This window comes from Macrotis lagotis, chromosome 1, assembly GCF_037893015.1.
Source record: "Macrotis lagotis isolate mMagLag1 chromosome 1, bilby.v1.9.chrom.fasta, whole genome shotgun sequence".
Classification (NCBI taxonomy): domain Eukaryota; kingdom Metazoa; phylum Chordata; class Mammalia; order Peramelemorphia; family Peramelidae; genus Macrotis; species Macrotis lagotis.
In genome coordinates this window covers 205,100,807-205,115,526 of record NC_133658.1, presented here as the reverse complement: position 1 = coordinate 205,115,526, position 14,720 = coordinate 205,100,807, and the positions used below count along the sequence as shown (strand labels likewise).

The following is a 14,720-nucleotide window of genomic DNA, read 5'->3' as shown; positions in this document are numbered from 1 at the left end:
TTTTTAAAGTATTCTTCTCCTCAATAACTTTTTGAACTGTTTTATCCATTTGACCTAAGCTGTTTTTTAACATGCTATTTTCTTCAGCATTTTTTTTTTTGGATTTCCTTGACTAACCTGCTGACTTCATTTTCATGTTTTTCCTGCATCTCTCTCCTTTCTTTTCCCAGTTTTTCTTCCAAATCCCTCATTTGATTTTCAAAGTCTTTTTTGAGCTCTATCATAGCCTGAGCCCAATTTCTGTTTTTCTTGGAGTCTGTGGATGCAGTAGCTTGTGCTTCCCTATCATCAGACTGAGTATTTTGATCCTTCTTGGGCTCATTTGCAAAATATTTCTCAATGGTCTTCCTCTTATTTCTTTGCTTGTTCATTTTCCCAGCCTAAGCCTGTTTTTTAGAGGTGCTTCCTGAGCTTTTGGGACACTCCCACAAGGGTCTCAGTGTGTGAGGTTCTGTCATCCCTCCTGTTCTGTGAATGACCATAAGTGCCCCCCTCAGCCATGGGGCTGAGGTGGGGGGAGCCCTGCTTTTCTATGGGGGGGCCTAGACTGCGTACAGGATCTGAATGTGGTTAGAGCTCCAGAGTCCTGTTCCAGGGGCAGAGCTTGGCAGTCTCTCTTCACTCCCCTCCCTCAGCTCAATGGGCTCATGCCCTGGGGGCTCCTGCTTACCGGCTCCACCTGCTTCTGTTTCCAGGTCTAGGCTGCGGAAAGACCAGGCTGCTGGCTGTGTGCCCTGATGGCTGGGCTACATGTGCTTGCTCTGGCAGAGGTCCCCTGCTGTTCCCCCAATTTGTGCCGGTGCTCCCCGGGGTGCAGCTCAGGAGACTCCCCCACTGCTGTGAGCTGAGGCTCCCAGCGCCCTGGGGCTGCCTCCGGGAAGCTGAAGTTCTTTCACTCTCGCGGGCCACCCCTCTGGCAGGCCGCCTCTCCGACCACGGGAAGCAGAGCCTTTCTGCTCTTTTCCAGGTTACCTTGAGTAGGAGAACTGCCTCACTGGGTCCCTTTGTGGGTTCTGTCTCTTGAAAGTTTAGTTAGAGTCCTTAGTTTATGAGTTTTTATCAGAGAGCTCCTAAGACTCGATCCCTTCATGTTGCCATCTTGGCTCCGCTGAACCAGTTCTTCTGTATCAGAAATTTAACAAAGGGTTATGTGAGGTTTGAAATGAAAAGACATTTCTGACTCTAGGGGATTCAAAGAAGGTTTCCTAGAGATTTGGGCTTTCTTAATTGTAGCACAGATAAAATACAGGGTGAAGAACCAGTTCATTCTCTCTTCCAAAGGAATCAACATCAGGTTACAAACCTAGATGGGGAGGATTATGAGAATTAGAAGTGATTGTACTAAAGATAAAATCAAGATTGTACAAAAGCGTTTCTTAATCAGGTCTACAAACATTTAACATATATTTTGATAATTGAATTAATAATATTTGCCTCCTTTGTAATCTCATGTATTTCACTGCATGAGTTTAAAAACATTTTGAGGCTTCACTAAACTATCATGGACACAAAGGGGTTCATGTGACCTAAAAGGTTTAAAACCCCTATTTTAAAAGTTAGGTGATGGGCTAGCCAGATGGAGAAGAAGAACACATATGGGGCACATACTGAAACGAACGCATATAGGAGAGGATAGATGACATTCAGAGGCCAGAGACAGACATGAGGTACCTCAGCAAAGGTAGATAGTATGATGGAGCAAGACATACAGAGACAGACATGAAGGCAGATAGGTGGGGTGGGACAAAAGTCTTCTCTCTGTGTGCCTGAGGTCTCAAGTCAAGTTCTCTATTTGGTGGAGGTAGTGGTGGCTGTCCATTTTTCTACTTCCACTTTGTTTTTTGAGGATGATCGTAAGAGGAGAAAGGTTGAAGAGTGTTGAGCCCAAGGGTAGGAGCTAGCATAATACCACACAGTAAAGTTAACATCAGTGGGTTGGTTTTCTTTTTTTTTTTTTTAAAGTAGAATTTCTTTCAGAATTCTTTAAAGTTGAATAAACTTTTTTGAATAAGATTTTCTTAAAGTGAGAACTGTCAGTAATTTTTAGAGATGTGATTTGAACCTAGGTCTCTCTAGGCTCCAAGTTTATGATTCTCTGTGCCCTAAAACCAGGCTTGGCAAATCCACAAGAGATTGTAGATTACAATGATGGTGCAGATTTATTCTCCATGGAAAAAGCGGATCACTACGTTTTGAATTTGTTGTCTTGATTTGCCTTGTTTAAAATTTAATTACTCCTCTTCTTGAACTCAATGGTCCAGACAATCTGGTCTTTCCCCTGTGGCTTACTTACACAAAGGACTTTGTCTTCCCTAGGCCTCTGCTTTGGCTATCCTCCATGTCTGCAGAACACCTCTTCATCTTATCTGTTAGAATCCTTTACTTCCTTTACTATTCAATTCAAGTATCCTTTCCTAAATGAATGCTGTCCTCATCTCTCTGTCTCTGTCTCTGTCTCTCTCTGTCTCCCTCCCCTTTGTATTTCTCTTGTTTCTGTTTTCTGTTTACTTTATTTGTACATGGTGTCTCTTTTGACTGAATTGTCAGCTTCTTAAAGGCTTTTTTGCCTTTTTATTATCAAAGTCAAACATAGTTAGACACAAAGTAATTATTGATGGATTGACTGGGATTTTGAAGTGGCTAAATTCAAGGGCTATACAATTGTGTTTTGAGAATTCATTCTTTTTTCTAACTCATTTTGAAGGAAAATGATATCTCTCTGCTAATCATGGTAATTTATAGTTTTTATAGACAGGTGGCTCTGTAGATAGAATGTTGAGCCTGGAGACAGGAAGACTCATCTGCCTGAGTTTAAATCTGACCTGATATACATGCTATATGTGTGACCTTAGGTAAATCAGTTAATCTTCAGTTAAGTTTGCCTCATCTATATTATGAACTGGAGATGGAGATGGCAAACTAATCTAGTATCTTTGTGAAGAAAACCCCCAATGGGTTCACAAAGCATTAGACAAGACTGAAATGACTGAACAACAACAATGTACATCCTAATTCACCATTTCCTTGGAGTCTTATTTTAGACATCATAGGATCATAGGTAGATTTAGAACTAGTGTCACCTTTGATATAATATAATCAAATTCCCTTCATTTTACAGATGATCAAGCTGAGATTCAGTTTAAATGATTTGCCCAAGCTAAATTGTGTGGGAATTCAAACTCAGGTCTGGGGATTTCTAAGCTCACTATATTTATTATGTGACTTCTAGTGTCATTAAGAAAATGGTAGCTCTCTTCTTCTATCTCTGAATAAATCAATACTTGACCTATGGGGGGGGCAGAGCCAACTGTATTCTTTATATGTCCATATGTAGAATTCAGAGATATAGGCCATATTGGGGAGGAGGTGGGGGTACATTGGATTACAAAGGAGGTACAAAACTCAACATCTGAGCAATCATACTTAACAATTGACTAGAAGTGGTGGCCAAAGGCTGCAAGTTTTAGGAGACAGTTAAGTTGTGAACATGTTGCATATAAAAGTCTCCTGATGGAGACATTTAGGTGGCATCTGGAGATATGGGCTTACAATATGCTAAATCCTGAGGATACAATTAATAAAAAACAAGGAGTTTATAATCTAATAGAGGGAGCAGATAAAAAAGGAGGCAGGAAATCTTGGGAGGTGGAGGGACAGGACATGAGGGAATGTATCTGGAACGAGGTATCTTGATTCATGTAGTTGAAATCCAGCAGAGCAGTAGATACAGAGTTGAGTGAGCCTTCAAGTTCAATTTCTGCTCTCTATATAAAGTAAGACATTGGAAGAGTTTGGTACTCTTCCCCTCCAGCCCTCCAATTAGAAGGAAGAGAATACTGAGTAAGACAGTCAGTCAAAGTCCTGGTTAGAGCATTTTGGGTGATGAAATTAGAGGTGATGAGCTTGACCTAGAAAGGATGCTTTTTCTCTTGGAATTGAAAACAGACAGCAGTTGCAGAGTGGAATTATAAACCAATTGCAATATTGGCACTTTAAAAATGTACCTATGTAATAAGGATCCTGTTCAGGTTATTGCATCTTTCCTACTAGGGGATAATTGATTCTTTATCAGGATTCTTAATCCATCATGCTATATTACTATCTTAGCAAAACCAATTTTATAATGAGAAATCAGTGTGTTTGAAGAAGCATTTTTTACTAAAAATGTAAAGAATCCATTGTTACCAATTTGGCTAATGACATAAATTCAATGAATATGGAGAAGAATTTGATGTCTCAGGTATTTTTAAAATTAGGTGGAATTTTTATGTATATATTTCTTGATTTTTTAGTTGTTTACTGAAAGATCTTTTTATTCCTATATGGTTGACTTCCATTCCAAGAATAAAATGAGAAAATCTTACTTTTTATAGTTGAATAAACTTTTAGAAATTTTTGTCATTTTATTGATATATTTTGTTTTTACTTAAATTCATTCCCAAATATGATCCTTCCCTTCTACACGGTGAAACATTCATTGTAGAGCTTTTACCTGAACCAATTGTCTCCTTCTTAAGAAGCCTAGTGGTCCCCTCTTCTCAGGGCTTATCATCTTAATACTGAGCTTTGTAAATACTCCCTTACTATAACCCACTGTAACTTGGAACTCCTGAGGTAAAGATTGCTGCTGGCCTTAGCCTCCTCAGTAGCTGTCACATTCAGCTGAGCTGGATTTTTAACATATATTTTTAAAAAGAGAATAAAAAAGCAATTTAGCAAAACTAAAGCCATCTAGTCTGACTTAACTTCTACAGATAAATCCCCTTAACAAATCATCATTCAGCTTTTACTTAAAGGGTTCAAGTAAGGGGGAAGCCTTCTTCATTCTGGGGTACTCTCAAATATTCTAATGTTTAATTATTTTTCTTTTGATTAAGCCTAAATCTATTTTTTCAACTTCCAGTTTGTTGCCTTCTGGGGCTTTTATCTAATCCTACTTTCACTTACTATCCCTTCAGACCCCTGAAAATAGCTCTCTTGTACCTTCTGCCTTCTCTATTTCAAGCAAACCTGCTTTTTTTTCATCTGATTCTTATGGGACATTAATGGGAGAACTCTGGCTTCTCTCCATTTTACCAGTCTTTTCTATTACATAATGCCAAGGACTGAACACATTATTCTAGATGCAGTTGGAACATGGCAAAGGAAAGTGGAATTGTTATTTACTCACCTTTCATACTCTGGTTTTCTTGATGCAGCTCAAGATAATATCTTAAGATCTTTCTGAATTCAAACAATTCAAGCAAAGAAATATTTCTTAAATACGTTAAGTGGACAAGGCACCATTTTAGGATCTGTGAAATAATACTGTCAAAATAAGTGATTGTGTCTCTAAATACCATTAAAAAATAAGAAACATAATTAGTAGATATGACATCATTTGATGATGAAATCACTGGTCTGAAAAAAAATAAAATATTTAACTTTAATTAGTCCGATACTTTGTTAAGAAGTTAATGTTGGTTTTATGTAAATTTGATCTTATAAGGAAATATAACTTTAAATCTTAATGTTAGTTTCAAATTTTCATTTTGATCTTATTTGAATGATTTTTATTTCCTATGAAAATTATAGTTAACTTATAATCCCTTTTAGAATGAAAAATAATGATTTTGAAGAAATCTGGAAAAAATAAGTTTTGATAGTTTTTATTTTATTATATATTTATTTATAGATATCTGCACTTTAATCAGATTGAGACTTTGGACCCAGAATCATTCAATCATCTTCCCAAGCTTGAAAGGCTGTAAGTTTTTACTTTTCTTTTTTTGATTATAGTCAACGGGCTATTGAAGTGATCAGTTAAAAAAATCAGGACATACATGAACTTGGGTTCAAAATAAATGAATTTCTATTTTAATTATCTTTTGATTACTTTTATAAATCTATGTGCTTTATTTTATACATTTAATAACAATACTCTAAGAAATGTGTCTTGTACATTACACAAGAAAGTTAAGATCCCTTGCCTAAGATAGTAATAATAACTAAGTACCTTGGAGTGTTGTAATCTTATTCATTAATTTTACTGGGCACTAGGTCTTAAGTTTGATCAATGATCATTTTTAAAAGTTGAAATGCATTTTTTGGGGGATTTTGCAAGGCAAACGGGGTTAAGTGGCTTGCCCAAGGCCACACAGCTAGGTAATTATTAAGTGTCTGAGAACGGATTTGAACCCAGGTACTCCTGACTCACAAATGTGCCCAATTTGTCAATGAGTTAGTCTGTGCCCCTGCTTTAAGAGAGAAGCAATGTACTGTCACTGAAACAATTATATGAAGGAACATCCCACCTTCAACTCTCCCACCCCCAAATCTTAAGGCATCATTTAAAATGAGTCAGAATCTCTCTTCACTTTGAAGTTTAGGAACAAAGACATAGCAGGGCTTGGACTGCATATTGAAAATTATTAATTCATAAAATTCCAAGTTTAAAATATACTTTGTCTAAATATTTGTATTATTTGTTACAATTATTAGTATTTAGGGGCAGCTAGGTGGCACAGTGGATAAAGGACTGGCCCTGGGGTCAGGAATACCTGGGTTCAAATCCGGTCTCAGACACTTAATAATTGCCTAGCTGTGTGGCCTTGGGCAAGCCACTTAACCCCGTTTGCCTTGCAAAAAAAAAAACCTAAAAAAATTAATATTATTGAAATTGGGCTATTAAATAATAAGAGTAGTTTCAACAAACCAGTCCTAGTAACAAGAACTCTTTTAAATGAAGCAGAAAATAGTCACCTAAATGACTTTAAGTCATTCATATATAACCTACATATTGTACTAATTTGTTGCATTCTTTTATTCAACAGATTTTTACATAACAATCGAATTGCTCACTTAGTTCCAGGAACATTTAGTCACTTGAATTCCATGAAGAGATTGTAAGTAAATTAATTTTTATTTATATAACTTTATCATTAAAGTGTAATTCTGTATTTATGATATGCAAATCTACAACTTCTACTTCTATAATGTTTTATAGTATATAAATGTCTTTTTTCCCCTGGTTCTTAATAAATAAATCAACAGTGTCCTTACTTTTTTGTTTTTGTTTTATTGCAAAGCAATGGGGTTAAAGTGACTTGCCCAAAGTCACACATAGCTAGGTAATTATGAAGTGACTAAGGCTAGATTTGAACTCAGGTCTTCCTGATTCCAGGCTCTGTGCTCTATCCACTGAGCCACCTAACTGCCCCTATAAATGTCTTTTCTTATAACAATTTAAAAGCGTGCAAATATATCTTCATCCTTTTTTTTTTTAACAGCTATAATGATACTCAGAAAGGTTTGAATGACTTGTCTAATGTCACTGGGCTGATAAAAAGTAGAACTAGGAATGAATAGTATCAAAGTATTTTGCTTCCAAGTTACATCTGCCACTTCCAATTTAAGTTTCTTGACCATGACATCATATTGATATGTACTTATGCACATTAGCATCTATTGAATCATTACCTTTGATTGACATTCTTAGGGGCTTTTACTAATGAGAAAATCTATTATAAAAGAGATAAACAGTGTAAATGTATTTTGGATTTTTTTTTGATGTGGATGAAAGTATTGGTTAGAAAATATAAATGTTTGTAGTAAATAAATCTTGATAGTCTTTGTAAAAATAGTGGAAAATATTTTTAAGTTAATATTTAGATTTTCCTAATTGTATTTTAATGCACCATGTTGTATTAATTACTCATAGATTATTTTGCCATTTACAATATTTACCTCTAGCCATGAATGGATAGCTAAACTGTTTAAACTGACTTAAATATATACTTTCTTACAAGACTGTCAGAATAAGAGCATTTTTTTCTCACAGTTAGAAATTTATCTTTCAGCATGTCATTTAATTCTGAATACTACTCATGTTTGTCAGTCAACAAAACATTTATTGAATGCCTACTTTATGAGTTGTGGTAGGTGTGGTACTGAAAATATGAAATAATATAGAACAGATTTCCTGTTTTTATGAAATTTACCGTCTTTTTTATAAAGAAAAAAGACATACATTTGAGTAGAACTAAAAGCTCAGAGTATCATAGAGTCAGTGTCAAATGAAAAGGAATCACCATGGGTTCAGGTAAGAAAAATTGTCAGGTTTGACTTATGCTCTTTTTTGACAAGATAACTAGTTTGCAGAAATCATTTTAGAATTGTTTGCATTTTGGAAAAGGACTTGATCAAGTCTGTTTTAATGTTTTTGTGAAGGAATGTGGACAGAAAACTGTAGGTAGATTCATAGGTGGAATGATTTTGTGGATAGTGGGTTAGTTTATGTCTGCTTGGAGAGATGTGCTTCCTGGTGTTCTGGCTATATTCTCAGTTTTGGCTTGTTAATCATTGATATCAGTGTTTGAGGAAGCATGAATACATGCTGAATTTTTCAGATTCATACTCATTAGGAAACTGATGGGTAAGTGGCATGTTGAATGACCAGATCAAGATGCAGAAAGACCAAAGGTTGAATTAATGGTAAAGTACAAGATGAAAATTAATCATGTAAGATCCTGTACTTGGGTTTAATAAATCAAATGCACAAATAGAGTTTGAGGAAAACTTAGATAATATTTCAATATGTAATGAGTATGCTGTGGTTTCTAAAAGAAATCCCAATGAATCTTAGTCTAATTTAAAAGAAATATAGTACCTTGATAGAGGTGAAAACTTGCTGTCAGATTGTGAACTGATGAATAAATAAAGGAATGAAGGACAAAACATTTATTAAATCCTATGTGCATAGCAATGCTAAGTACTGGAAATAAAAATAGAAAAGCAAGATTCCCTATACTTGAAAACTCATAATTTATTATAGGGATTTAGCACATATAGGAAGTTTTAGTTATAAGAGAGATGGCCAAGTCCAAGGGTTCTTAGGATATAATAGTAAGGCCTTTGATAATGTACCTTCTTTTCTGTCATTTTCTTTTTTTTTCTAGAATAGATATTTATTTTAATTAAAGATATTATTTGAGTTTTACAATTTTCCCCCAATCTTACTTCTCCCCCACAGAAAGCTATCTGTCAGTCTTTACTTTGTTTCCATGTTGTACATTGATGCAAATTGAGTGTGATGAGAGAGAAATCTTATCCTTAAGAAGAGACAAAAAGTCTGAGATAACAAGAACAGACAATAAGATATCTGTTTTTTTTTTATCTAAATTAAAGGGAATAGTCCTTGAACTTTGTTCAAACTCCACAGCTCCTTATCTGGATTTAGATGGTACTCTCCTTTGCAGACAGACCAGAATTGTTCCCCATTGTTGCACTGATGAAATCTTATGGAATGAGCAAGTCCTTCAAGGTTGATCATTACTCCCATGTTGCTGTTGGGGTATACAGTGTTTTTCTGGTTCTGCTCATCTCACTCAGCATCAGTTCATGTAAATCCCTCCAGGCTTCCCTGAATTCCCATCCCTCCTGGTTCCTAACAGAACAATAGCATTCCATGACATACATATACCACAGCTTGCCAAGCCATTCCCCAATTGAAGGACATTTACTTGATTTCCAATTCTTTGCCACCACTAATAGGGCTGCTATAAATATTTTTGTATAAGTGATGTTTTTACTCTTTTTCATCATCTCTTCAGGGTGTAGACCCAGTAGTGGTATTGCTGGGTCAAAGGGTATGCTCATTTTTGTTGCCCTTTGGGCATAGTTCCAAATTTCTCTCCAGAAAGGTTGGATGAGTTCACAGCTCCACCAACAATGTAATAGTGTCCCAGACTTCCCACAACCCTTCCAACAATGATTATTATCCTTTCTGGTCATGTTGGCCAATCTGAGAGGTGTGAGGTGGTACCTCAGACAAGCTTTAATTTGCATTTCTCTAATAATTAATGATTTAGAGCAATTTTTCATATGGCTACGGACTGCTTTGATCTCCTCATCTGTAAATTGCCTCTGCATATCCTTTGACCATTTGTCAATTGGGGAATTTTTTTTTATTTTAAAAGTATGACTTAGTTCTCTGTATATTTTAGAAATGAGTCCTTTGTCAGAATCATTAGTTGTAAAGATTGTTTCTCAATTTACTACATTTCTTTTGATCTTGGTTACAGTGGTTTTATCTGTGCAAAAGCTTTTTAATTTAATGTGATGGAAATCATCTAATTGGTTTTTGGTGATGTTCTCCAACTCTTCCTTAGTCATAAACTGCTCCCATTTTTAGAGATCTGATAGGTAAACTAGTCTTTGATCTTCTAATTTGCTTATAGTATTGTTTTTTTATGTCTAAGTCCTGTAACTATTTGGATCTTATCTTGGTAAAGGGTATTAGGTGTTGGTCTAATCTGAGTTTCTTCCATACGAACTTCCAATTTTCCCAGCAGTTTTTATCAAAGAGGGAGTTTTTATCCCAATAGCCGGACTCTTTGGGTTTATCAAACAGAAGAATACTATAATCGTCTCCTGCTTTTGCACCTAGTCTATTCCACTGGTCCACCACTTTATTTCTTAGCCAATACCAAACAGTTTTGATGACGGATGCTTTCTAATATAATTTTAGATCAGGTAGGTCTAAACCCCCTTCCTTTGCACTTTTTTAAATTAAGCTCCTAGAATTTCTTGACTTTTTATTTCTCCATATGAATTTACTTACAATTTTTTCTAACTCATCAAAGTAATTTTTTGGAATTTTGATTGGTAGGGTACTAAACAGGTAGTTTAGTCTTGGCAGAATTGTCATTTTTATTATATTAGCTCTATTTATCCATTATGTCATTTTCAGTAATAAAACCATGCCTGTTTCTGATGTTGAGCAATTTGAACAGGAATTTGATAGTAGCAACTTTGTCTTTTCAGTGCTCAGTAGCTGTGGCTGCCAAGAAGAGCATGGGGTGGGTTACCTGCAGAAGCAATTGATAGTTTGTCTCTTCAATTTTTTCATTCCTCTATACACTGGCCATGAGAGTTGGACTTGCTGAAAAGTTGGAGGGTACTGATCTCCCTCAGTTTATTGCCATTGGGTGACATTTGGTTGGTAGTTGGTACTTGTGATGAAAGTGATGAAACCTTTCTCTCAAAGGTTACTCCTATCAATGATTGCTGCATAGACAACGTTTGCAGCAGGACCATTTGTCTAGAAATGGAAGTTTCTGTAATTCTGATTGTGGGTCTTGGGTTATCAATACCTTGGTCTTGAGGGCAAGTATGAAGTAAGAATATAGCTGTGGTTTAACTCATCTGGCACATGGTACCTCTCTTCCTCAAGATTCTTCTCTATTTTGATAGAAGAGTACATTAAATTCTCTTCTAGATTTAAACAGATCCTCATGTTGTCTAGGATCTATTTTCCTCAAATTCTGTACAACATATTTAAGAAGAGATATGAACGTGTTGGAGCACATCTAGAAGAGAATGATTAAAGATGGTAAAGGTAGAATTCAGCTCTACATTCAGATGATATGTGTCCCAATCCCATCTCTGATGGGTACTTAACTGTGTGGTTTTGAACAAGTAATTTAACCTTTTAGATCTTAGCTTCTTTAATTACAAAATGAAGAGCTTGGATGTTGATTGCCTTTAAGATCCACTTCTAGAACCATGACCAACCCAAAGCTACTATGAGTATTGGTTCTGAATTTGCTTTGAAGGAGACAATACTGATGGGAATATGATAACTATTGTCAAAATTTACAAATTTGAAGGGATTTCATTTTGAATTGATTTTTACCTTGATTTACCCCAGAAAAGACTTAGTAAGGTAAATGAGTAGAAGATATATTGAAGTAGATTTCAATTCAAAATAAGGAAAAAAAATTCTAATGTTTAGAGTTGTCTAACAATAGGATGGGATTCGTCATTAAGTACTGGGTTTCTTCACCACTGAAGTTATTGAAATGGGAACATAGGATCACTATTACTTTTCAGGGATAAAATTGATAGTATTTGTGCTTTGTGATAGTATTTGTGTTTGGGCTAGATGAATTAAAAGGGACCTTCTGATTGTAGTATTCAGGGGTTCTGTTGTTCTATATACCTTCAATTATATTGTAAGTCTTTTCAGGAGGGAAATTCTTATCATGCTTGTTCATCTAGCATATGACTATGTTCAGGAGGTATGCAGCAATATTTTTTATTGGATTAGATTTGTGTTTTGAACCCTAACTTGTCTACCAATCTTAGCTATATCTATTCATTCATTCATTTACTTATTTATTTAGCCATTTATTTATTTATTCATTCATTCATTTATTTATTTCTAGCTTAGCATTGCTTATTTATTCTTTGTTCAAAGGCGATTGGATTCAAATGCTCTCCATTGTGACTGTGAAATCTTGTGGTTGGCAGACCTGCTAAAGACATATGCAGAGTCTGGAAATGCCCAGGCAGCTGCCACCTGTGAATATCCTAGGAGGATACAAGGGAGATCTGTGGCCACTATAACACCAGAAGAACTGAATTGTGGTGAGTTTTTCCTTGGCACAATTCCAGTTCAGTTTATCTGAAGTGCCAGCACTGAAATAAGTCTCTATCTGGTTCCCAGATTGGATTTCTGATTATGTTTTGGCTTTTTCAAAGATGCATATAAAATTATTGCATCTTAAATAGGCATAGGTCTCTCTAAGTTACAGCTAGTTACTACTTGCCTTAAACATTTTTAAAAATAAATTTTTCAAAAAGCTTCTAAGGAATTGCTATTTTCTGTTTCCTCAGTATCATATTTTGCTAATAAACTTTTGGTTTTTCTTTTCTTTTTTCTAAATAATTTTTTTTTATGGGGAGCAGATTTTCCTGAGAACTCATCCCATCCATCATAGCGAACATCACTGTAACCATTTTCTTATCTTACCTTATATATTCTCTATGTAGGGACCAGCACTAATAAAAAATGATCAATTTCTTCAAATGCAGAAAAGGATTTGTGACATATAGAGTCAGTGATATAATAAAATTCATTAAAAACTGGTTCATCTTTTGATCATAACATTTTAAAAATGAAGAGAGTTTCAAGAAACATAAGAATCTGATAGGTGAGCCCAGAGAAGGGAAATCATTCATCCAAGGTCACATAGAAAGTGAATAACATAATTGGGATTTGACTGAGGTCTTCTGAATCTATCACTCTAATTCAGTTATTCATCAGTTTGGATTTTGGGGAAGTGCTTGTGCTGTTCTCCAAGCCCCTTTGTCAATTGCCATGAGTCTTTTTGACTACAGATGAGTGGATGTGTTAGTCTCTTGTCTTTTCCTTTTCTGCCTTCAAATGGAGTCTAGCACTGTATCATTCCTTAATCCATGTATGATCATCTGGAGAGGACTAGAAATTTGAGACTGGGGACCTCCCTGATCGATGTAATAGCTATTTGATATTCCTGTTAGAAAAAAACCTATTTGGCTTTGTTAGTCTATAAAATTTCTTAGAGACAAATCTTACTAAGCAGTTTTCAATTCATTTTTAATGTTCAAGGGACATAGTAGACTTCTGTGCAGGGAACTATTTGTAAGGTTTCATGAAATCTCTCCCATGGTGCAATTGTTACATTCTTTAAGCAAAATATCTTCCTTTAGTTTTTATTGAGAATTTTAAAACAAGTAATGTTTCCTTTTTATTTCTTGACACAGAAAGGCCAAGGATTACATCAGAGCCTCAGGATGCGGATGTGACCTCTGGGAATACTGTCTATTTCACTTGCAAGGCTGAAGGCAATCCCAAACCAGAAATAATTTGGCTTCGAAACAAGTAAGTTGGAAGAAGAAAAATAACTTGACTAGAGTACAGTAGACATTTAAAAATTTTTGCATGTGAATTAATCAGCATTTACCATATTTTCTGAAGTTTTTTCTTTAAACTACATTTTTTTTCTTTCATTGAGAGAAGAAAAACAAAAGCTATGTTTTCCCCATTCATTCTTCCCTTTCCTGCTTTTTCCCCAGGCTTTGAGATTCATGGGAGCTTTAACAAATTCTCAGATTAAAAGTTATGCTTTGATCTAAGTTAGAGTGTAAACATTTTCTCCTGAGCATTTTTTCAAATAATGATATATTCTGCTTCATTAGAATATGAACACCTTGAGGGTTATTTTTGTTCCTCATTGTCTACCCAGTACTTAGCTCATCCATCACAAAGTAAACTTTCAATAAATGCTTATTTACCGACTATCTTTAGCTTCATGTACAATGCTGTCTGGGTCCAGTGGCAAAAGAGCTAGTTATCGCTTTTATCTTTGTACTGATTAAATTTCTTTTTCATCCTCTTCCACCCCCCTATCCCCCATATTTCCTTTTCTTTTTTTTTCAGACTTCTGTTCACCTATTATTGTTTTCCAGTCTAAATGGCTTAGGGGAAATGGCTCCAGACAGTAGTAAACTGTGGTAATTACCCCCCAGCAGACTTCCCTAGATGAGAACTGATTTCTTTGCACATTTATGGTTTAAGATTTCAGAGTACCTAGAGAAAAAAAAAATTTTGATTGAAATTGTATTTTACTTTTCCAATAACATGCAATGTATTTTCAACATTCAACTATTTGAAAATTTATGAGTTCTACATTTTCTGCCAAGACCCTTCTCTCCCCTCTCCCCATGGCAGCCAACCATCAGGTAAAACTTGAACATGTACATTCGCATTTAACTTATTTACATATTAGTCATTTTGTCAAAGAAGAATTAGAACTAAGGGGAAAGAAAAAAAATGAGAAAGGAAGGAGAAACATAAGAGATGTTTTTAAAAAGTGAATATAGTATGCATTGTTTCCATGGTTTTTTCCCTCTGGATG

The 14,720-nt window shown here is 35.3% G+C and overlaps 1 protein-coding gene across 1 annotated transcript in view; it reads left to right on the top strand.

Annotated features, from left to right (window-relative positions):
- Positions 1–14,720, top strand: part of PXDN (peroxidasin) — a 148,203-nt gene that overhangs the window by 90,366 nt on the left and 43,117 nt on the right. Inside the window, exons 5-8 of the mRNA XM_074209572.1 lie at positions 5,675–5,746; positions 6,813–6,884; positions 12,239–12,408; positions 13,567–13,684. Coding sequence (XP_074065673.1) covers positions 5,675–5,746; positions 6,813–6,884; positions 12,239–12,408; positions 13,567–13,684 — 432 coding nt within the window. The remainder of the gene's footprint in view (positions 1–5,674; positions 5,747–6,812; positions 6,885–12,238; positions 12,409–13,566; positions 13,685–14,720) is intronic.